Here is a 22,992-nt window from a genome sequence, read left to right as displayed (position 1 = left end):
AAGGAGAGGGTCACTATCTGCTACCACACTGCACTTTTTAACTTCACTTTTGATTTGCACGCCTCAGACCCACTAGCCACTATGAAACCAGCTTTTGTGAGTATTGATTCCCTTAGAGACAACAGCTCTGTTAACATGTTTGCATTACATCTGCAGATTAAAGTTTGATTCTTCATTAGTTAAGCCGTGTAATGGGGCAAATCAATGGTTTGCTTTTGAAATTTTTTGATAAAAGTTTACTGATGATGTTTAATGATGCTCTGACTAGAGTTTTTCAGTCCAGTACCAACTTATGATTTTCTGATCTCGTGTTCTGATTCAGACCATGATATATAAAAGAGAAAAATAAATTGTCCATCAGCTTCTTTGACAACAAATTTCTTGAGAGAAGAATGTCAGATTTTCTAATGTTTGACATGCGATGAAGGGAATAATTTGCCAATTTCAATCTGACTGATTCTTTTGTAATCGACTCACTTCTAGGTGTACATGTATTTTCTGTTGCTCTCCAGCTTGCTGGGAGTGTCCCACACAGTGCCGAGAATGAGACAGATGGAGACCATTTACTGCCTACACCTTATGCAAAGGAGAGAAAAAGTTGTTGGATGAAAAATAAAACAGTTTTTCTGGCCGTTACACTGCTTTTTCTAAAAATGCAACCATGACATTGGGCTATTTCAGGAGGAGGCTGGTGCAACTGCTGACTGTGCTTTGTCCTGCTGTGGCATTGGGGTGTTGGCACCTTCTATTGAAAGTGGGGTGCTGGTGTTCCCTGTGATTCTTCTGTAGTTTGCAGCCAACTCTCGCTTTGTTGCCAGTTTGTCAATTTTAGTCCCCCTTGTGTGGGTGAACTGTCGTTGCCTTTCTCTGTGCCAGGTGTCCTTTATTGTCTCCCATAATCACCTCATCTAACTTTATTCGCCTGTTTTTTTTTAAGAAGGCTGCGGATGAAAAGATATTTTGAAGTCTCAGTTCAGTGAATTCATTGTGCTCAGTCATCCCCAAGCAGCAGGCCCACTGTGAGCAGAATGATAAATAGGTTGACTCACACCAGGACCGTCTCTCATCATCGCCGGCTCTTCAGCTGTTGACCTCCACCTTGCCGGTGACGTCTGACCTTTCTCTTTGTGTTTCTCTGTTCATTGGGAGTTTCTCCAACAATGAGCCCCTCCATTTCTTCCCGGTGTATTGATTTGGGCCTCATGTGTAAAAAAAAACCCCAAAGAAACACATTCTCCTGTGTTATTTCTCATGCCTCTCAGCTCTTTTTTAGTCCTGAACCATATTTTTTTTTCTCTTGCTGGAGATATAATTTACCTTGAAGACATTACTGCCTCATATCCCCTGATAAGGATATATTTGCCCAGTTCCAACACTATATCACACCTGTCTTTCACGCTAGCTGCCTCTGATTCTCACCGGACCGGCTGGTACTCCTTTTCCCATTATAAAATGCAAGTAAAAGTGATTCAGCGAGACAGAAACACTTGGGTGTGTGTGTGTTTTTTGTTTTTGCATCTACATGTAGATTGATGATGTGATTTTCTCACGGGTGAAATTAAAACACTTTATTATTATTCAGAGTGTTATGCAGTGTCCCTTTTTGATTGTTGCTGCAGAGTGATGCCTCCAACAGGAATCTTGGCCTCCCTCATGTGCAAACCTCTGCCACTTTACGAGACCAGAGCCCTGGCTTGTCGCTAGTAAAGCAGGAGCTACAACTGCTCTGCAGCAGCGAGGTTCTACAGACCGGGAGCGCTAATTAATGCTACTTTTTATCTTTAGCTTTTCAAGTCACTTGAGGTCTTGTTATTTAAAACTGTCGGTCTCAAAATCTTACTTTTCTCTAGCTGGAGACGGGTATTTTCACATTTTAAAGAGCCAGTACCATCATTTTGCAGCTTTTCTCTTTCAGTTGCGCTATTTATTATTTTGCAAATGGCCTTCAGATGTTTGGTACTAACCGAGAAGACATAAAAATACACATTTTTCTTACCTGACAAACTTTATGTTTTTATAAATTCCCTGCTCAGGCTAGCTGTGGTATAAATTATAGTCCTCTTGCCTCAGGTTTAGATTGTTGCTTCCCTGTTTTCTGTAGTTTTAGGAGGAAATTGTATCCTCAAGTTTGGCTTTTAGCTGTTTAAATTACACGTATGAAGATTAGACTGTTCAAAATGTGGTAAAAATTTTTCATGTTTTATAAACACTACGACAGTAGGTTCCATTAGTAACCTCCTTCTAATGAAAGTACTTCATGGTCCAAAAGGCTCTAAGACTTGATGTAAAATTAAACTCCATGAGATAACACTAGAAGGATGAGTACAGTCTTACATTTTTTAGCTAATATTTCATTTTTTGGCACTTAGTTCTTTGCCAGTCTCTTTTCAAGCATGTTCTGGTTGGGTGCGTTACTTTTATTGTTTGTTCTTGTTTCAACATCGCAGCCCATAATATTCTCTAACACAATGGTTCCCAAACCTCTTAGTTTACAACCCACAAAACACAAAATAGCAGAGGATGATTATTGTCATGTCCCCACTATCAGTTAAGTATTTAAGCATTTCTGCACTTAAACAGCTGTGTAATAACACAAACAACCAATATAATGTATATTTAGTTTTAAGTTATTCTTTTAGTTTTTGGTAATATTTATGGTGTAAACATGCTTTGACATTATAATTTTTGGTTATTTTAATTTCTGAAGAATATTTCAAGGATTTCCTTGTTCACAGCTTTACAGGTAACTTTCTTCTCAAATTTGTGCTCTTGGTTGTATGGGTTTATCCCATTCAGTATCATTGAAATACCTTTAAGTATGTTATTGTAACTTTACATAATGTTCATGAGTTTAAATTAATAGGGCTGTGGTGAATATTTTTGCAAGGCATGTGCATAAAAGTCAAACTAAAAAACAAAAAACTGAATTCTCTGTTGGCAGACTCAGATGTCTTCTTCTTCTTCCCCAAAACAAGGAGGATCTGACTCCACTGAGAGCGTAAGATGCCTGTTTTCATGTGAACACCTGCTGGTCTGTTGGGGGTTTGGCTCTGTGCGCTTTCTTCATCAACGTAGAGGGGATCCTCTCAGGCTTCATGACTTTTTTTAAAGCGGAAAAAAGTCTTGGTTGCTGTCAATTTATTTCTCTCTTCAAGCCCAGATGCTTTGACCTAGCCTGACAGCAGCATGCTTGTATAGCTGTGCAAGTTTTAAAGTTACACTTCTTCCTCTGACGCAGTGAGAGATATTTTATTTGTGCGCCATTCGATCATTAAACTTCCACACAATGAGTGATGACTTGCAACTGTACACTTGCGGCAACTCGTTGCATATTTAATTACACTAACTGGAGGCTGTCTGGGAGCTTTTTAAGCAAATCTCAGTTCTTGGGCTCTAAGAGCATCACAGATTCTGATTGAAATATCCTCAGCAAGACACGGATGAAAAAAGCTGCTGTGCGACTTTACTCTGTAGGATCCAGATTGACAGTATCTGACAGCGGTGACAACAGCCCTGTCTGTATCTTCCCTTTTATTTGACTCAATCCTGATGTCCATGCATAATCAGCTCTGGGCTGGTTAGAATGGATCCCATGTTTCTGTGCTGTGACGGGGGTAATAATTAAGCTGCTTGGTCAACCGTTGCTCGGTGAAGCAAGTTTCCTCTCTAAATTGTATGCATGTGTTTAAAAATCTATGCTAATGTTTGGAGATGGAACATTAGTGATGTTGATATGCATTATGTGGTGATTATTATCACCACAATAATAATAATAATAATAATAATAATAAATCAAAGGAAGTGTTAAAGCTGGTTTTGGCTGCAGAAACCTACCTACCTCCAATTTCACAGAAGATTTAAACAAACGGATGAAGACGAGCGGTCTGCCATTTTATGCGTCCTTAGGCTGCCCTTCGCAGTGTTTATTTGCATGATCTCAGATGTTTATGTGGGGTTTTCCATCTGCTCACTGTTTCCTCCCAGTACAGTCCTTGCATGTTGGGCCATTTTGGAGCGAGTGTTTGTGGGTTTCTGTCCCTTTGTATTAAATGTGTGATGGAGTGGCGACCTCCCAAGGGTGGATCCCTCTGCTGGTCCAATTTCAGCTGCAATAGGCTCCGGCTCCCTCATGATTTTCTGCAGGATGAGGCTGTTGTACTGCATGGTCAGATGGATGGAACCACAACTGCCACACCCTCCTCACTGGGAAAACAATTGTATTATATTTTGTAGCAGGATTTTTTTTTCTTTTCTTTGTTCAATTTTGGGTCACTCCATGCACCTAACCTACTTTTTTCTTCTTTCTGTGTAAAAAAAAAAAAAAAAAACCTTGAAAGCTTGAAGCTACCTGAAAAGCTACGTGAAGAAGTGCTCAAGCTCTTCTTCTTAGTTTAGATATAATTTTCTGCAGTGAACTTTTTTTATGCAATTCACATTTTGCATAAAAAATTTGAACTTGCACATAACAGCTTCAACAGTTCTTCCAGCCATTCAGAATGTTTTACTAGAGCTCCATTTTGTCAATGTTTGCCAAAAGTTAATTTACCAGTGAATAAATCAAATGCTTCTCTTTCTGTTCTGGTTTAATGTCTTGCTGTTGTGCTGATTTAAATCATACTGGGTTACTACTCAGTTGAGACTGAGTAAACGTCTCTCCAGAACATTTCTTGTTACAATTGTTGCATGCATGCTGCCAAAACGTTCCCAAATTATGGAAATAAAATTCCAACAAATGCCGTTATTAAAAACAAATAGTTGGTAAGGCTCCCAACAAATCTTAAATCTTACATACATTGTAGACTAACTATAAACCTTTGAAGGAACCTTAAACTAATTGGAAATAAAGCCCAATGAAGGTTTTGAACTAAAATGGTTTGTGTCTTTTGGGGTGCAGTGACCCTGCTGTTTACAGCAGGAAGATATTTTCTGATCTATTAAAGCTGAAAGTGGATGTTGAACTGATTGACTCTTAAATATTCCTAACTCTTGCCTATGTGCTTCTGTCTCTAGATTGAGAAGATCATGACTCTTATTGGAGCGGGCATTGATTTCTCCAGAGATCAGCATTATGATAGTCCAGGTAGAGTATGACTACAGTTGTTTTCATGTGCTCACTGTCATTTCTCCTGTAATGTTAACAATGGTGCTTCTTTTATTGAATTCAAACAAAAGTCCCTGCTAGGTGCTGATAATCAAATACATTAAAGTGCCACATCAACAAGGGGTAAGGTGTGATACTCAGCCATGGTTCTGGTGTGTTGGATCATCTTAATATCTATAAATTAGATTATTATTGAATAGTCCATTTATTTTAGGAATATTATCACTAAGTTAAACACATTATATAGATTAATTACACACAGATGGATGTTTAAAAGCCTTTATTTCTGCTAATCATCATGATTTTATGTTTACGGTTAGTGCAAGTATGACATATAACATTTAGAAAATTACATTAGGCCAATAGCCAATGATCTTCATGGGAATGCATATTTTAATTTTATTTACTGAATATGACTGCAAAACATGAGGGAAACCAGCTCTTGATGATAAAATTTAAGAGAACCTTTCAGAGATGGAAATGTGCAACTTTCAAAGAACCAAAACAGTGTTGTAAAGAAGAGGAAGCCAGAACATTTCCACAATAAACTGCTGAAGTAAGGGAACAAAAAACACTTGAAGTTATTGGTGCTAAAGATGGTTATAAATCCAGGCTTCTAATTGGACTTTTCCCATGACTGTACTCCATAAGTTGCTTGATGTTGTTTTGAGCTATATTCATCATCTTAAGGCCATTTCTAAAGTTAAAGTTACTTTGATCCCTAATTGGAAGATCAGGGACCTAATTACATTTGGTGTTGGGTTTTAAGTACCCTGACACTGCTCTTCTGTTACTGTTCTGGCTTTTCTGAAGCCTGTCATCAGGGGTGATGAATGGCCCATGGGAACTGTAGCGGTAACCCGAGCAATCGACTTCTTCCCTTTAGCATTCCCCTCTCACATCGCTCAACATTCACCTTGACTCTGCATTAGCTACTTTTCAATATATTTCATCAATGCAGCACCTCCTCTGTGCCTCTGTGCAGACTTCTTATTCTAACCCTCTGCTTGTTTTTCGCACTGGAGAGGACTCTTAAAATATTAACCACTACGTATGTCAGTGGAGTGAGTGCATTTTACTCTGTAGTTCTGAGGGAAAGCTGACACTTCAGTGGTAATGTGGTTAGTGCTCCATCACAGACTGCATCTGTGTGATGATCTGATGTGGAGTCTGGATCCAGAGTTGTGTGCTTATGAGCCTCAGTTGCTGCTGCTGTCAGGAAAACCACTGGGGAGACTTGCTGGAGAAAAGTCTCCCTGGCTAATACACACGGGGAAACCGCGTCACTCCCCCCATTACTCCTCTGTTTGACAACGGTGCTTGGACTCGATTGGCTCCGTGCCGGCAGTCTCGTATCTCCAGCTTTTTACTGATTAACTCATGAGTGAAAGATATAGCAGAAGAGGAAGACCTAACATGTGCAAGAAAGGAAAAGACTGAGATAAAGATGCTCCAGGAACATAAAACCAAATGCAGTTAAAAGGGGTTCTGAAACAGTAGCGTTAAATGACAAAAATAATCCACCTGCAGTATTTCAAAGAGAGAGAGGAGGATGAGAGTGCATGGAAGAAGGGAGAGAGAGAGAAAGGGAGAAGAGGGGGAATCACGGGCAGGACAACGGACAGACTACACTTCGGCATCAAGGATTGAACAGTGTGCTCTGCAGTACAGAGGAGTTTAAAATACGTCTGTTTCCCTCTTGGACTTTCTTCTTTAGCCCTATTGTCCGTAAAAGAGTTATTTTATTGCGAGCAACCTGTTTTCTGTTCTTCGACAAACTTCTGGAGGAACCAAATGAGGATCAAATGTTTTGATGTGGGAATCCCATCTGGTGGAGCATTGGATCTGTTGCAGATCTGAGGAGTGGAAAATAGACATTTGACTGTGCATCATATGCAGAATTGTTGTTATAGCCTATGTTGCTTATTTGTTATGTTGTCCGTTTTTTGTCCTGTGAAAGGTGAGACTTATGTCTTATATGCATTTTAAGTGTTGGGAAACCAGATCTCCTGTGATTGGGATATTTATTGTGATGAAGTAGAGCACATTATTATATTGGCAGGATAAGAGACAGTCCTCTGCCTTTGCACTGGGTGGCTGCTCCCAGTTCAGGCTGCTGACAGCTGTCATTGTGGCGCTACTTTGTGATCAATCTCAGCTCATTGCAGGCATGTCGCAGGTTTCTCTTGTTACTTCTTCTATTCTCTTTTGTTTTATGCATTCACCCATGGAAATTCACGGATTATCTCTTTGGTAGGCTAAAGATGTGAACAAAGAATGGACCTTTAATTAAACTACCTAATAAGCAACTTTCCACTTTCCTGAAACAAAACACCTTCACTGGATTTGCATTCACTCAACTTATGAACTCAAAGCAAGTCTGGTGCTTCAAGATTTCGCTTTAGAAATATTTTAAGCTGTTCTCAACAAAACCACAGCCGGGAACCTTGTGTTGGTCTGCTAGGACTCCGTACTATTTTTATTTTCTCCTTCACCCCTTGTAGGGGGCATTTTAATCCATCTTGGCTAACTGTGGTTCGGCCCCCGCTGTCCGGCGGGGGATGACACCCTCTCCTCGTAGGACGCTGTCTCCGCCGGCCTCTTGCTGCTTGTGCGCTCGGCTCTGCTGGCCAAGAATTATGTGGCAATGCCACGTCTCTTCCTCAGAGTGCCGTTGCTACCGGCTGAAAGGTTTCTCTCTGCTGAAGCGCTTTCCACTGTCAGCAGGTGCTGCAAGCCGACTGCTGGACCAGCCCGTGGGGGACTGGCTGGAGCACGTGGGGCTGCCGCAGTACGAGAGCAAACTGCTGCTGAACGGCTTTGATGACCTCCACTACATGGTGAGTCTTTATTTTCTAAGTGACACTGGTACATTTTGTGTTTTTTATTTATTTATTTATTTTTAACATTTCTACTACCTTTTAGTTTTCCAGTAAAACTCCAAATTGTGCATTAATCTTACTGAAGCTTGCAATAGACGGAACAAGGTCCAATTAACTTGATCAGAAATGTGATTACTTCTTTTTGTGTGTGTTTGTTGGAGCAACAGCGGGTTATTTGTTTTTAATGATGGGTTTTGTCCATAATTCATTTTTGCAATTACGCGATCTATTATGAAATTTATCTTATGGCTGCAGTTTGACTTAAATGTCAGATTATCCCCTTTTTTGTGCTATTAGCTGATTATCCACAAGTGTCTTAAGTGAGCAGTGCTTACAAAAAATGTAATGTACCTTGAACCAGTGGTACATACTCCTAACTAAAAGGTTAGTTGCGCTAACCGTAAAACACTAATGATAAACATTAGTTGCACTAACCCTAAAGTCCTAAATTGGTATATTGTGGAAGTAGATGTTAAAGTGTTAACTTTATCCATGTAGATACTAACCTTGTGTCAATGATATAACATGTGTTACAACATATTGCCCTCAACAAGGTTAAAATTTGTTACGGTACACCCATCTGTACTGTTGTTCTTCAGTGATTCAGTGGAGTAACATTTGAGTATTGTAATCTTTATTTCACTGAAAGTTTACAAAACAGCCACGTAAATTAACGCTATATAGATAATATGGAAAAGTAAATTTATCTAAGTGTGCTAAATGTTTTCAAATTTAGTAAAAATGCTAAAGCACGAGATGAAAAACTAGCTCTGCTATTAGCAGATTATTGAAAGTGTGGCCACAACTGCGTTGAACTTTACACATTTCCACCAAGTTGTATTAATTTTACCAGGATTTTGTGCAACAGAGAAACAGAACAGTGCATCATTGTGAAACAGAAATAAAAATATACATGTTTTTTCTTTAGGTAAGAAGTTTAAAAGGTGCAGCTTTTGTTTGTCTTTCACCCATAAGAAAATGTAATTTATGTAGTAATTTGTCAACCTGTGTAGCTTAGTGTAAATACAGCTGCTCTCAAAAGGCCTCAGAGGTTTGTTATTCTTGAAGACCAATAAGCACTGAAAACAGTTCATGGTTCAAGTGGTCAAGTTTAAGACAGCGTTATCTTAACACCTCAAGGGACAACTTTCTTCACCTGAGAACAGAGCATGGTGCACCTGCAAAATGAGCTTCAGAGATCAATAAAACAGATTGAAGAATCTGTTAACAGAACAACTATTTGTCAAGTCTGGCATTTATGCAAGGTGGGCAAGAAGAAAGCCATTGTTGAAAGAAATATGGATTTACCACAAGTCGTTTAGGGACATGGCAAACTTTTGAAGGTTGCGAGCCAATTTCATAGTAAGCAGTTAGAAACTCTGCTTCTGTCAGATTTTTTGCCTTTGTTTGGCCTTGACTCGGGTATATCCAGCACATTCAGTCAGTCTGTCCGGAGCTCAAGAGGCTGATGTCATGTGCTCTGACTCAGAGTTGGCTGTAAAAAAGAAAAAAGCAGTTTGTAGTCAGTCACAGATTGGAGAAACACCTGAGTGATCAACGGGTTGCTGTTGCTTTGCCGACACACTTCTCCAGCCTGTGGCGTGCGATGCCATTGTGAGTTAGGTCAGGTGCTGTTGGGAGTAACAAGGACTGACGGAGGAGAGGACAAGAGACCCAGCTGGTGACGAAGAGTTAGAAACAAAACAAACATGGTGAACTCTGAAATAAATGCAGTAAAAACACATTCGCTTTAGCACCAGCAGGGATCTGTTTTCATCCTGCTCAGCAAGAAATCATCATATACAGACAGCTTAATCGAGTTTGGCAAACATGTACTATAAATCTTTAATTCAATAAGCACTGGAGACCTGGAAACACTATACATCTAACAAATAAATATTTGCTAATTGAGAATTTTCTGCTGTTATTTATACACAGAGGTGTGCAGTGCTTACTGATATATGCCTCAGCCATCTTTGTGTTTTACGTAACACGAGAGTGCAGCTTTAAGTATTTTTTTTTATCCTTTTTAATGTTCATGTTTAAGTCTGTGTTGAAGCCTCTGAAGTTTCTGCCTGGGTTTAATCATACTGCTGGTTTAAGTAGCTCACACTCATCTTCCTCAGCCTTGAATCCCCTCCTTTTCAGAGCAGAGAGCTAAAAAAAAAAGATAATTCTGTTTATGATCAGCTTTGGAGACCACCAGTTTTCCTAAAATTTCTTCCATGTTTAAAGGAAAACTCCAACCTTAATGTGCTGTTTAAATCAAGTGGAAAATAAATGTTTCTTGGTTAATTCATGTCTGCTGTATCTGGTGTCTAATTAAATAGTCTTTACTCCTCCCCTTGGTCCACTGTGATGTCAGTCCTACTCTCCAGGCTCAAGATTTGGATCAATAGGAGCACTGATTGTGTTGTGTTCTGCTCCTGAAACATATTAGATGTTTTTTATCGACTCCTGGAGCAATGTCCTGCCCAAAAACGGCTCCCCTAACAGCCAGGGTGCAAGCAGTGCTCTGCGAAACAGAAAGATCTTGTTCTTTCCAAATGATCTTTCCTTCTGGCATCCATGCTTGCTTTCTTTGCTCCCCTCCTTCCTTCATTTAAAATTTTCTGGTTGTACAAAAATTTGTCAGAAGTTCATAGTGAACTTTTGTATTATAATATCAATATAAATGAACATAAATAACTGTGAATTCTGTAAAGTTGAGTCTGTGAAACTGTGGAATATTTAACAAAATATGTAGGAAATCTTAATTTCTGGTGGATTATGTACTTGAGCCAAGTTTCTTTTGTGTCCAAAGATTTATTTATTTATTTTTTTGCAGTCAGATAGAAGAGAGGAACTCTTCTTTGAACATGAAATTTAGTAGCAAAATCTTCCTTAAGGGAAGCCTGTTTTCATCTGACCGTTGCTCAGAGGCTACCACAAGCATCAAATCCCACGACATTGGTTAATTTTTTCATGATGCTTTTCTCTAATCTCCAATTCAACAGTTTTTCTATCTTTGCCATCTTTCAGTATTTGTACTGGCATGAACAACATCCCAATTGTTTTCATAGAATTTTAGCAATGCCAAGAAACCCTGCAGAAAAATTTGAGTAATGGTTCCATATATTAGCATTTAAATGAATGTCTATTGATTGATCCTTCTGTTGCCTGTTAGTTATGATATTTTAATATATATTTAAGCAAATCTTCTTTTGGAGAAAACAATTGCTGTTTTGTACGACCAGTCACGTCTTCCTCAGCTTCTTTCTTCAGGTCTGAATAGTTTGTTCACAGCCAGGTTAGCAGGACACACTGAGATCATCATTATTACTGGCTGGATGTCCTTTAGACAGTCTGAATAATCTGTAGTCCTGATTGAATTTAGAGCACTTTTTGTCCAGTGGGGGAGTCTGTGGCTTTTCTCTGGATAAGCGAAGGAGGGAAAGAGAAGCATTTGAGAGAAAGTAGTGTAGTGATAGAAGAATGGTCAGGTTTCTAGTGATTTTTCGCATTTTTTGGGGGGGGGATTTTTTGGGGGTCTTTTCAAACCAAACATCTTCATGCACATTTTGTACCAACCATACACAATATGAGTTGGCAAAGAGGTGACTAGACCTAGAGCCACAATTAACTGTGCAATTTGCACAAAACAACCTAGTTTACACAAGTATGGAGTGAATATCTTAAATTATGTTCTGATTTTCAATTTTTGTTTGGTTATTCTACCCAGTTGATACCACAGAGTTATCCCCACTGCATCACCCACTTTATCAAATCTCTTTATCTTACAGAAAAAATAAGCATTTTTATGTTAATATCAGTCCAAAAACTCTTTTTCTCTGGTTCTCCATCACTGGTAGGACTGCTAAATCTTATTTCTGTCCAGCAGCACCTTGAAGAAAATTGTATTTTAAATAGAAACGTGGAGACCATCCTTTATGGAAATTAGCACATCTGATGGAAAGACATTCATGCATGCATTGAGGTGTTTCTTTAAGCCCCAGTGTCATAAACCATATACCTTCTTTTTAAAATCCACAACACAAGAAAAAATAGTTTGTGTAAGCTCTCTCCACAGTACCCAAAATTAAAAAGATATATCTATCTAAATGCAGCAACTGCCCAGTAGAAAATAAAAATCTGAATGCTCCCCAGGAAATATGTAAAGTATCTCTCTCTCCATGGAGCTGTTTAGCAGTTCATCTCCAGAGGCTGTAATGCAGTCATCCGTACTCTGTAAAAGTGCTACTATCCACTGAGCTTCCCACAATGCTGAGCAGGAAAGGCTGTGCTCAGAGGCTGCTAGGAGATGATCGTTGTGACGTCAGCGGAGTGTCGGGTATTAATAGAACAAAGATATCGCATCCTGATGTGAGCTGGAGTGCTATAGCTATTTTCAAATAGTTCCGTTTTATTTATTTAACCCTCCTCCTTTTTTCCATCTAAAATTTCATTAATCGTTATAATATAAATTAAACAGGACATATTGCTGCTTAAAGTTGTGATTCCACATGTATCCTGACACTAATGCTCTACAGCAGGGTTGTCCAACTTCAGTCCTCCAGGGTCAGTGTTTTTGCCACTTTTTGATGTGTCCCAAGACCAACACACCTGAATGGAGGACTGAAATGACCTAATTATGTCAATAAGGTGTGCTGACAGAGACACAGCTTGTTGCAGGGACATCGGCTGTGAGGACTGGAGTTTGACACCTGTGTCTACAGTTTTTACACTGACGGATTGGACAGTCACATGCCTTGTTTACATCTACAGCCTCTGCATGGAAAACAAGTCCTCAGGTTTGACCTCTCCTCCGTCCTGTTAGTGCTGAGCAAGTCTGAGCACGAAAGGATTAACCTGAGGCACATATTGAAGAGTCAGCCTCGTGGATACTGAGGCGTCGCAATTTGTCTCTGATACAGCAGCTAAAGCGAACATTTTGATTCTTTTAACAGATGAGATTTAGTTGCTGACCTTGTCAATGTGCAGCCTGCAAGGTGTACTTGCAGTTCTTGCTGACTACTTACTGGCCAGTTTGCGTGAGATTACTCCATAAAGACTTATTTGTTGGACTGCAGGTCCGTGAAATTAGCAAACAGGGCAGGAAAACAAATGAGGTCCGCTCCTTGTTGGCGTGCGTTTTGATCTGAGTGTTAGCTCTGGCTACCAGGAGTTGGCTGCTTTGCTCCTCCGTCTCATATTGCTGACCTCTCTGCATCACAGACATTGATTTATGGATCTTTTCTGCATTATCTACCACACTGTCTCCAAGGTGATATTTCATGTAACCAAAGACCAGCTTGACCATAACTCATTACATCCTAATCAGTCCAGTCCTCAAGTATGGTTGGGTCTCATTTAAGTGCTCCCCTTTCAACACTCTAAGGAGAATATCACTCGGTGATGGCCAACCTTTTCTTGCAATGCTGCGTATCTGGAATCGATACTAACTCACCAGCAAAGTCGTTTCTCAGGGAATATTAGTCTTGGCTACATTTAACCTTCGATAAAAGCAGTCTGTTTGGGATTAAAAACAGATGATTAGGTTATAGATTTCTAAACTGGATTATTCTTTGAGAGGTCGCATGGTTTTCCTCAAAGTCCTCCTAAGAGCTTTTTGATGGTCACTATTCCCTTTATTGGCAGTAACAGCTATACTTGTGTTCTGTTATACAGGGAAGCAACGTGATGGAGGACCAAGACTTGAGGGAGATTGGAATCACAGATCCGAGCCACAGGAAGAAGATCCTGCATGCAGCACGCTCCTTACCAAAGGTGACGAAATCCTCATCCCGACTTCATTTGTTATTTTAGGATAATGAGACTCCATGCTAATGGAAGATGCACATTTTTCCTTGACACTAAAGCGCCTAGCAGATTTGAGAAATATTTATTATAGCTATGCACTTTAATTAGACTCACATGTGCATTTTTAGTAATATTTATATTTTCTGTAACTCCTATACATGTGCAATAGCACTGTCTCAATCAATCAAAATACAAATACAGATACCTTTTTTATTTGAATCTAAAATTTCTGCATATAACATTGAAGTCTTTGGAAGCCAAAGGGTATTTTACATCAGCTTTTTATCTCAAATGTTTTCCATTTAATTTCTTAATGAGTTTATTATGCAGAGTACCTGCTGACATGAATTTAGATGCCAACACCTTTCTTAAGAAAGAGAATGTTTAGCTTTCAATTGTTAGTTTCCAGTTGCCACTGATGTTCCATCACTGTTGACTCTGCATGAACTAATTCTCATACTGCTGTAGCATTTTATTAGTTTTTTTCCAAAATGTTTGTTATTCTATTACAGAGTGCCATTTACACTTGTGCAAAATTATTAGCCATTCCACATTAAAGTAGTGACATCAGTTGGTAGTAATTGGAGACAATAACTAATTATTTCTTCAGTTCACTGGCATCATCATTCTCCGGAATCCTCCTTCCACAGGTGAAAGCCCTGGGATGTGATGGTAGCAGCTCCCTCTCCGCCTGGCTGGAGAATCTGGGTCTGCACGAGTACCTGCCCAACTTCCTAGCCAGCGGCTACCGCAGTCTGGACTGTGTGAAAAACCTTTGGGAGCTGGAGATCGTCAATGTGAGTCACATTGACGCAGGTAGAATGTGCGGAGTATCAGACGGTGAAATTAGTTTCCAAGAGTGTCACACAGAAGTCGGGTTGTCAGTTTAAACTCTGAAGGTGAACACTCGGATGTAGAGAGGATGTTTTTAGCTTTTCATTTCTAGGAGGTGACGAGATTTTCTTTTGGAGGAGAGGGGGGACACTTGTAGGTACAACTTCTGAGTGAAGCAGTCATGTCTTTGTTTTTGCAGCAATATATGTGGATTATTCCTGTAGACTTCCAACAAACTGTTTCATAGTTAGTACTTGGATGACTCCACAGTTAAACGAGTGATGTTTTCCTATATTCTTTTGTGTCTTCAGTAGATAATGTCCCACTTTTTTTTCTCCACAGGTGCTTAAGATTACTTTGCTTGGTCACAGGAAACGCATCATAGCCTCCTTAGCTGAAAGGCCTTATGAGGAGCCTCCTGTCAAACCTCCTCGGTTGTCTCAAATCAGGGTGAGAACATGCAAACTTACACACTCTGTGGTCTGATGTAAATGTTTTAATGTACAGATATGGAAAATACCTTGACAACTCCAATACAATACATAACTTATTAAATCACTCTATTGTACCAGCAAAATCATGCAACTTAATCATTGTTGGAATTTTTCCAAGTAATACTTTTGATTACAGTGTCTATGTACTTTTAATTAGTGATCTGTTACTTTTTGTTTCACTAGTGTATAACATGAACATGTTGAGATATTGGGAGATTTTAAATTAAAGTCTCGTCAAATGTAACAGGATTTTTTTTTTTAATCAATTGGCTGTGGTTCTTTCAGCTTGATAATGATCCAAAACACATGGCCGCATCAACACAAAAATGGTTCACAGGAGCCAAAATCAACATTCTTCCTCAGTCTCGCAACCTAAATCCTGTAGAAAAACTGTAGGGAGAGCTAAGAAATGAGACAATAAGACAGAACCCTGGATTTCTTTAGATGACACTGGATTTAAAGAAATTGTACAGTACCAACAGCTGGGATGCTAATATTTTGTAGCCTTTGCAAACTTAATTTTTTTTCCCCCACTGACTATATGCACCCAAATTAAAGTTTTTCAAAGTGATGTTATGCTACTGAGATAAAAAAAAAAAAAAAAAAAGTATTTTTGGGCTTTTTAAGCAACTTTACAAGTTGTGAAAACAAAGTTATCTGCAACAGTATGCATGTTGCAAAGAAATGAAAGTTTTTATCTTATTTAACGAAGTGCTAAGTGATAAACTTTGTGTGACCTTTTCTCTGCAGTGTCAGGACCTGCCAGGATCCCAGACCTCGTCTCCTCTCAGTCACGTGGAGCTGTACAGCGGCCGCTCCATGGACCCGCTGCTGCCTGCAGCAGAACCGGGCAGGAAAAAAGCACCAGAAACAGATTATGACGTTGCCCAAAGACATCAAAGTGGAAGGCAAAAGCCTCAGGTATGAGCTGACGTCTCTGGGATGTGGTGGGTATGGTTGCTATCTTCCAGGCTTCTGTGTTGATATTTTTATTTTTTGTCATCTCAGGAACAATATGAAGAAATTCATCAGGAGCCTCGACTGACCTTACGACCTCCGAGTCTAGCAGCATATGCCCCCGTCCAGAACTGGCACCACCAGCCTGAGAAACTCATATTTGAATTTTGCGCCTATGAAGCTAGTGTACGCTAATAACTTTCTCATTCTGACTTCTCAATTGCTGCTTTTGTTATAAATGATCAGTAACCTTGTATCTCCTGCTCATTTGTAGTATCTTGGTTCTATGCTGATTAAAGATCTGAGGGGTATTGAATCCACGCAGGATGCTTGTGCCAAAATGCGGGTGTGTAATAGTCTTTCCAACATCGGGAGGCAATAAAGAAATGTATATGCACTATCAGCCAATAGTAAATCAGCTTTGTATGTTTATATGCCTGTGCTTGCCTTTTCTCCAGAGATCCACAGAACAAATGAGAAAAATCCCAACTATTGTTCTGTCGATCACTTACAAGGGCGTGAAGTTTATAGATGCAGCGAACAAGGTAACTAAGATTCACACTCACCATTTGAAGCATTTTAGATCTCGTACTGCTTGTATTTTTTTTATGAATATCATGAATATATATTTCTTTTGCTGTAGAACATCATCGCAGAGCACGAGATCCGTAACATATCATGTGCAGCCCAGGATCCAGAGGACCTGTGTACGTTTGCCTACATCACTAAAGACCTGCAGACCAGCCACCATTACTGCCATGTCTTCAGCACAATAGATGTGGTACGTTAACACACTGATTTGCATCCTGATCCATTTCTGAAGGTTAATGCATATAGACTGTTCTTTTAATTAAACACGACTGAAGGAAAATAGAACCTGAATAATTAGGTCATTTTCTGGATGTGACCTAATCAGCTTCTCTCATGTTTGTGGAGTAATTACTGCATTGACTGCAAAACCCAATTTCAGGAAAGCGAATGTCAGCAATAGTTGTTTCTCTAAGGTAATTGTTGATGTCTTTCTTCTTTGGCATTTGTGTTAACACATCTAATAGCTGCCAATACCCCCAGCTTTTATACACGTGATCGAGTAAGTAGGTGTGTTGATTGGTTCCACTTGACAGCTGCTTTCCCTCCCCAGTCCTATAGAAAAAGTTCTTCATCTTTATTAGATAAATACTGAAATTATGTAATTCTTTTTGTATGTTTTATACACTCTAGGTCAGATTTAAATAATTGTTGATCCTGTTATAGGCTACAACATTTTATTTCACCATTGTGGAAAAAATTATCTAATTTGTATTTGTTGGGGAGTAACGGTAATATTATCAAACTCAGTGGATATTATTAATTTTGTTTGATGTTGAAAACAATAAAACGTCTTTGTATTCAGTTACAGTTTAGTAGTAGACATTGCGCACTAATAAGCTCAAAATGGTAATGAATATGAAACCAGTTGTATACTTTTAGCTTGAAATGTCACTCCTAATTTATTGGGTTTTATTGTTACTTTTTGAGCTACAGTACACTACTGTACAAAAACAAAAAGGATTCAGTTTGTAAAATAGAAATTTTACAATCAATTTCTTTGCTTTTGTCTCTGCTTAGAGCCTGACTTATGAGATTATCCTGACGCTGGGCCAGGCGTTTGAGGTGGCCTATCAGCTGGCTCTGCAGGCCCAGAGGACCAAACAGCATCAGGGTCTCCCTGTGGGAAGCAGCTCAGACGTCAATGAATCCAAGTCCAGTCGACCTGTGCCCAGACCGCGAGGGAGTGTTCGGAAGTCAGGGGTGAGTGGGACAAAAAAATGATTCCAATTGCACATACACTGAAGAGGTGTTCCATCCTTTTCAGATACATATGCAATCATAAATATTTTGTGCATCAAACACTCTGATCAGTTTACAGAGTTTCCCCTCAGTGTAGTGTTTCAGCTCTTCAGACTTTGCCTGTCTTATGCTGTTCAAATCCGTCCTTTAACTCTCTCTCTCACTCTACTTTCTGTTTAACTCAGAAAAATCTCCCTCTCTTAAGTTTCTATAACTGTTACACAGGCACCACCTACAGGTCTCTCCTGTCGCTGCATCCAGCCTGTCCATCTTGTTCCATCTCTCAGTATTTCTTTCTATTTATCTTTACTGCCCCCTAGTGAACATCTAACAGTAAGACAATCTATCTGGATTATACTAAACACATTACCCAACAAAGTCACATGTATACTTTTGTTATTAGATGCTTTTATATGTGCGGAAGACTTAATATTACAACATTTTAAATTGAGCTCAAAGGTTCCTGCAGATTTGGGAACGGTAGCATAACAACAGCCACGATTGAGAACTAAATAATTCAAAAGAGCCAGTCATAATCATTCATAGGGTGGAGTTTCTCAGAGAGAAGCCATGTTGCATAACGACGCATTACTGACTGTTTGATTGTAGTTGATCTGAAGTTTCAGCATACTTATCCAGGGTTTAAGATGAACAACTGTTGCCAATTGAAAATAAAGGCGGATCTGAATTAGTCAAAACAAGTTAAATAAGTCGATTTAGGTGATGACTAAGAAACTTATTTCAATGAGATTGCATTTGACTGACCAACACAAAGTACTACTTGATTGTGAAGTGAACAGAGAATAATTTGCGGTTTTCAGTTTTCCATGTGTGATACTTTTGCCAGATTCTATTCAAAAATGCTTTGTTCCCAAATGAAAATTAAATAAAAATAAGAGATGAGTTATAGTGTCATCTGTGGTGAAAAATGTTAACACTGCACATAACCCTGAATTCACCATCCCCACATTGAAACATGGCGGTGGCAGCATCATGCAGAGGGAATGCTTTTCTTTAGCCAAGACAGAAAAGCTGCACGATGAAAGAAAACATGTTGGAAAGTTAAGAGGTGTTTGTTTCTCTACCAACAGTACATTTATTCTAAACATACAGCACCATTTTCAATAGGAGGAAAAATTTATATTCCTTCAATAGACATCCACAGCAGATTATGTGATCACTCACTTCAACATGTTAACACACTTTAATACAGATAGATTCAGTTGTGAAGTGAAGATTGTAATGTTTTCTCTCCTCTGTGCTCACAGGGAGACATACTGGACCAAGAAGGGGAGTCACAGCCTCACACTGGTTCCACATGGCTCGTGGATCCAAAGGAATCTAAGCGTTCAATCAGCACTAAGTATGAGACCACCATTTTCTAAACGGATCCCTGTTCTCCTCCTCCTCCTCCTGGGCCTGGCTGTTCCTACTTCCCTCCTCCTGTGTGCCTTTCACTGTGACTCAACCCTTTCCTTTGCGCTGGACGTCCACTTCCCCTCACCTCCTGACAACACAGCCTGTGACAGCTAACCAGCCTCTGTTGCTCCTTCACAAGTTGAACCTTCACCACTTCTACACTCTGCATTGATTGTTATCGCAATCACTCAACAAGTCTGCCACTAACATATTTTCCTGTAACTCACCTCTTCCCTTTCTTTTCCCATCGACTGCAAATGTACTGTTTTCCTCTCGGTGATGAGCTCTTTCTTTTCCGCTACATCAGGCGATGGCTGCTCTGAAGCTTTTTCACTCTGATCTTTCATCTCTTGACTTCACTGAGTGCTGAGAAAATTCTGAGAACTCACCCGCTGCGCTCATCCCATTCCCGGATGGATGTTTCCAGAAGAAAACTGTGGATCTGCTCTCCTAACTCTATGCATCCATCAGGCTTTAGCAGGCTGCTTCTCTTTAGTGGGAGTGCAAGTGGTTGGGAGGTTTATTAATATTAGCCTCTTGCTTAAAGCCACGCTGAGGTCTTGTAGCACTGTGAGGAACTTGCTTAGGGGGGATTTGTTCTTAGAAAGAGGACATGACACAGCAAAAAGTCCAAATTAACGTGCCTTGCAGAAGTGTTGATCTCCATGCAATTTCTTTTCACAGTTTAAGTTGCAAAAACAAACTTCAATGTTTTTTTTATTGTGCATTTATTTGTTGAAAACAAATATAGAGCTGTGCATAACTGATCAAAGAGGTAGCATGTTCTTAATGTTTTTCCTAAATAAAATCTGAAAAGAGTTGCATGTGTTTGTATTTTATATTGTAGCTCAAGCTCAGATTAGATGAACTCCATCTATGAACTTTTCTTTGATATGCCATTTGCCGTGTCCCCTATATTGCTTTTAAGTAGGACTTTATGTGTAAAAGTTGTCTTTTTAACATTATCTTCCAACTTGAGCTGTGTACCTCTCCAACTCCTCCAGAGTTACAACTGACTTCCTGTCACTTCAGGTCAGCTTTAACAAGCTTTCCTGTACTTCCTAAATAAAAGCTTCTCCATGACATGATGATAGTAGAGTAAAAGTCTATAAAAAGGCCTTGGACGTTGAGGTTTTAAAATAACATTTTAAACTTGTGTGAATACTTTTGCAAGGTACTGTATATTTGGACTGTTGTGCTCTAATTTGTCCAATCAGAGCAAAAGGGTGCAGACAGATGATTTTTCTCCAGTGAACTGATAGTAATTAAGCACTTTTACCATGTTTTTGTATAAGAATAACAGCATTTCCTCTGTAGCTCTCTTCTCCCTTCTTTTCACAACAAATGCCTTCAGTATTCATCCTGTCTGCATTGCCTTTCTGTAATATTGCCAATGACACTTGTTAAATACATAATTGCTGCTGGAAAAAAAAGAGTTGAGCATTACATAAAGGGAGGAACAGTTTGTGTGAACATGTGTTTTCTGTTTTCACTCCATTTTAATCATCTTACATTGTGTGCATGTGTCTGCGTGTCCCTCCCTCCTCTCTTAGCTGAATGTTGCTGCTCCTCCCATTAAGCGAGCTGGGACGGGAATGGACCCTGACGCATGATGGGGATGAGCTGGCAGTTTTTTGTGTTTTTGATCAAAAAGTGATGAGCAGCAGCTCATGATATCATCAGTCCGATCATGTTCGCAGCACACATGCGGACCCGGAGACAAAGATGAGGCTCCACTCCTTTTCATCTGACCTCTCCACACATCTTCCTGCCCATCAGAGTGTGGCAGCGTCTCTACTCTCCATGCATTCACAAGCGGTAGCCTCCCTCGCAGAGACTTGGTGTTCACTGTTTGAGAAAGCATACCTGTGTGCTCCAATGCAGAAATCTGTAGCGAAAGAAGTGGCAGGAGTGAGATTATTGATTTTTTTTTTTTTTTGAGAGAGAGAGAGAGAGAGAGAGAGAGTGAGACCTCACACTGTAAACACAGACTACCCTTTGTGTTCAGATATTGGAGCTTCTCCCCATAACCATCAACCATATTCCTGCATGGGAGAAACATTTTTAACCAACACTACAAAGACTATCTCTCAATGAAATCCCACTTTTGTTTGATTTGATTTTTATTTTGTTGGTTTTATTCATTTTATGGAACTGCTAGTGTCCTAATGCTGGAACTGGATCATGACTGGTGCCCTCTCCTTTTTCCTTCCCCCATTGTTTAATTTAATCCTACCAAGATTATTCACCAAAACCTGCCATGCAGGCTGTTACGACTTTATTTTTTAAGCTGCAGAACAGAACAATAGGGTACAACATGTTTGTCCAGGTAACTCCCTGTACGTTGACTGTTAATGGTACTATTGGTTGTGAGTCAGTGTGAGTCTGGGTACTTAACGGTTTAACTGTTGTATGTGTGACGACACACTGGTGCGCGCCCTCTTTAGCATCCCGGTGTGGGCACCTTTATCCATCAGCCTGATCCAGTGCTGCTTTTGCACATTGCCAAGGATCAGGAGACATTTTTTGGAACTAATCTGATATGTTGAGAATGGAAATGTACATGATTCTAGAGCAGTCTGTATTTTGATACTTGAATAATTTTGGCTTTTATAGTTATCTATATAAATGTGTATGTATGTGTATATGTATGTATGTATGTACGTATATAATTTTTGGTGTTTTTGTCAAAGCAAAGGACTATGTCTTATAAACTAAAACATATCGTGAATAAATATCCTGTGATTTAAAAAGAAAAAAAGGCTGAGGAATTGACTCAGAGGGACCTCAATTCATAAAAAAAGATTGTAAATAATCTTGGGCTTCCAGTCTTTTTTATAGTTATTTTTCATAATTGTAAAACTAATAAATGTTGGGATTAGAATTACTTCCTTTGTTGAATCTTTTTTATTTTACTTTATGTTTTTGTAAGCTCTCATACTGCTATCATCTGTGCACACTAATGCTGTAGAGATTCATAAATACAGTGGAATTTAAAAAGTCTACACAAAATGCCATCTTTCTGTAATCTCATTATACATAATGATATATTACAAGCCTGTATTTTTTGTAATTTTACTTAATTATAGAAATTTTTACAATAGCTTTTTTCATCCTGAGTACAACTTAGACTGATCATGTTTTGACCCACTGTTTGGTTAAAACTACTTACCTTCTTTCTCAGCAGCATAAATCCAGCATATTATTTAAACACATAACCCAACTAGTTTTTCTGTGTATACATGGTTTGGCCAAATGAATGTGTTCAGGTTGAATTGGGTAACTCTGCCTCCAAACAACTTACATTACAGCCTTTTCTGTCATTCCTGAAGCAAACAAAGCCTGCTGTGATTTAACAACAAACAACCAAAGCACTATTACAAGGTCTATTATACATTATTTTCCATTTTGGTTCTAATTACTTTAATGTGTTATGAATATGCTCAAGCTGAAAGCATTTCTGTTTACTTACCCTAAATGTTTATTTTTGTCAGCTGTAAATAATTTCAAATATTCAAGCTGTCATTCCAATATTTGTTAAAGTAATGAGTCAACAGGAGAAAATTACTGCAGCAAAGAATTTACTTCAGCTGAGAACTATGAAGCCTTCCTACAATTATTTTTGTTTACATGAAGTGTAACTGCTTGAGAGCAGAAGCATCATTGATTGCTAAAG

General features: G+C 39.1%; 1 protein-coding gene across 6 annotated transcripts in view; it reads left to right on the top strand.

The window, feature by feature from the left end:
- Nucleotides 1-22,203, top strand: part of anks1a (ankyrin repeat and sterile alpha motif domain containing 1A) — a 67,199-nt gene extending 44,996 nt beyond the window's left edge. For 2 of the 6 annotated variants that reach the window (XM_023350339.1, XM_023350025.1), the window contains 13 exons: nt 2,942-2,998; nt 5,011-5,080; nt 7,826-7,941; nt 13,651-13,749; nt 14,433-14,579; nt 14,959-15,066; nt 15,861-16,031; nt 16,119-16,253; nt 16,342-16,413; nt 16,526-16,612; nt 16,711-16,848; nt 17,676-17,858; nt 19,166-22,203. In XM_023350339.1, coding sequence (XP_023206107.1) covers nt 2,942-2,998; nt 5,011-5,080; nt 7,826-7,941; nt 13,651-13,749; nt 14,433-14,579; nt 14,959-15,066; nt 15,861-16,031; nt 16,119-16,253; nt 16,342-16,413; nt 16,526-16,612; nt 16,711-16,848; nt 17,676-17,858; nt 19,166-19,282 — 1,500 coding nt within the window. In that variant the 3' untranslated portion in view covers nt 19,283-22,203. The remainder of the gene's footprint in view (nt 1-2,941; nt 2,999-5,010; nt 5,081-7,825; nt 7,942-13,650; nt 13,750-14,432; nt 14,580-14,958; nt 15,067-15,860; nt 16,032-16,118; nt 16,254-16,341; nt 16,414-16,525; nt 16,613-16,710; nt 16,849-17,675; nt 17,859-19,165) is intronic. The other 4 variants (XM_023350150.1, XM_023350082.1, XM_023350268.1 and 1 more) reach the window with 4 other exon arrangements.
- The last annotated feature ends 789 nt before the right edge of the window (nt 22,204-22,992 follow it).

This window comes from Xiphophorus maculatus, chromosome 1, assembly GCF_002775205.1.
Source record: "Xiphophorus maculatus strain JP 163 A chromosome 1, X_maculatus-5.0-male, whole genome shotgun sequence".
Classification (NCBI taxonomy): domain Eukaryota; kingdom Metazoa; phylum Chordata; class Actinopteri; order Cyprinodontiformes; family Poeciliidae; genus Xiphophorus; species Xiphophorus maculatus.
Note: the sequence above shows the minus strand (reverse complement) of the source record. Positions and strands in the feature narration are given on the sequence as shown.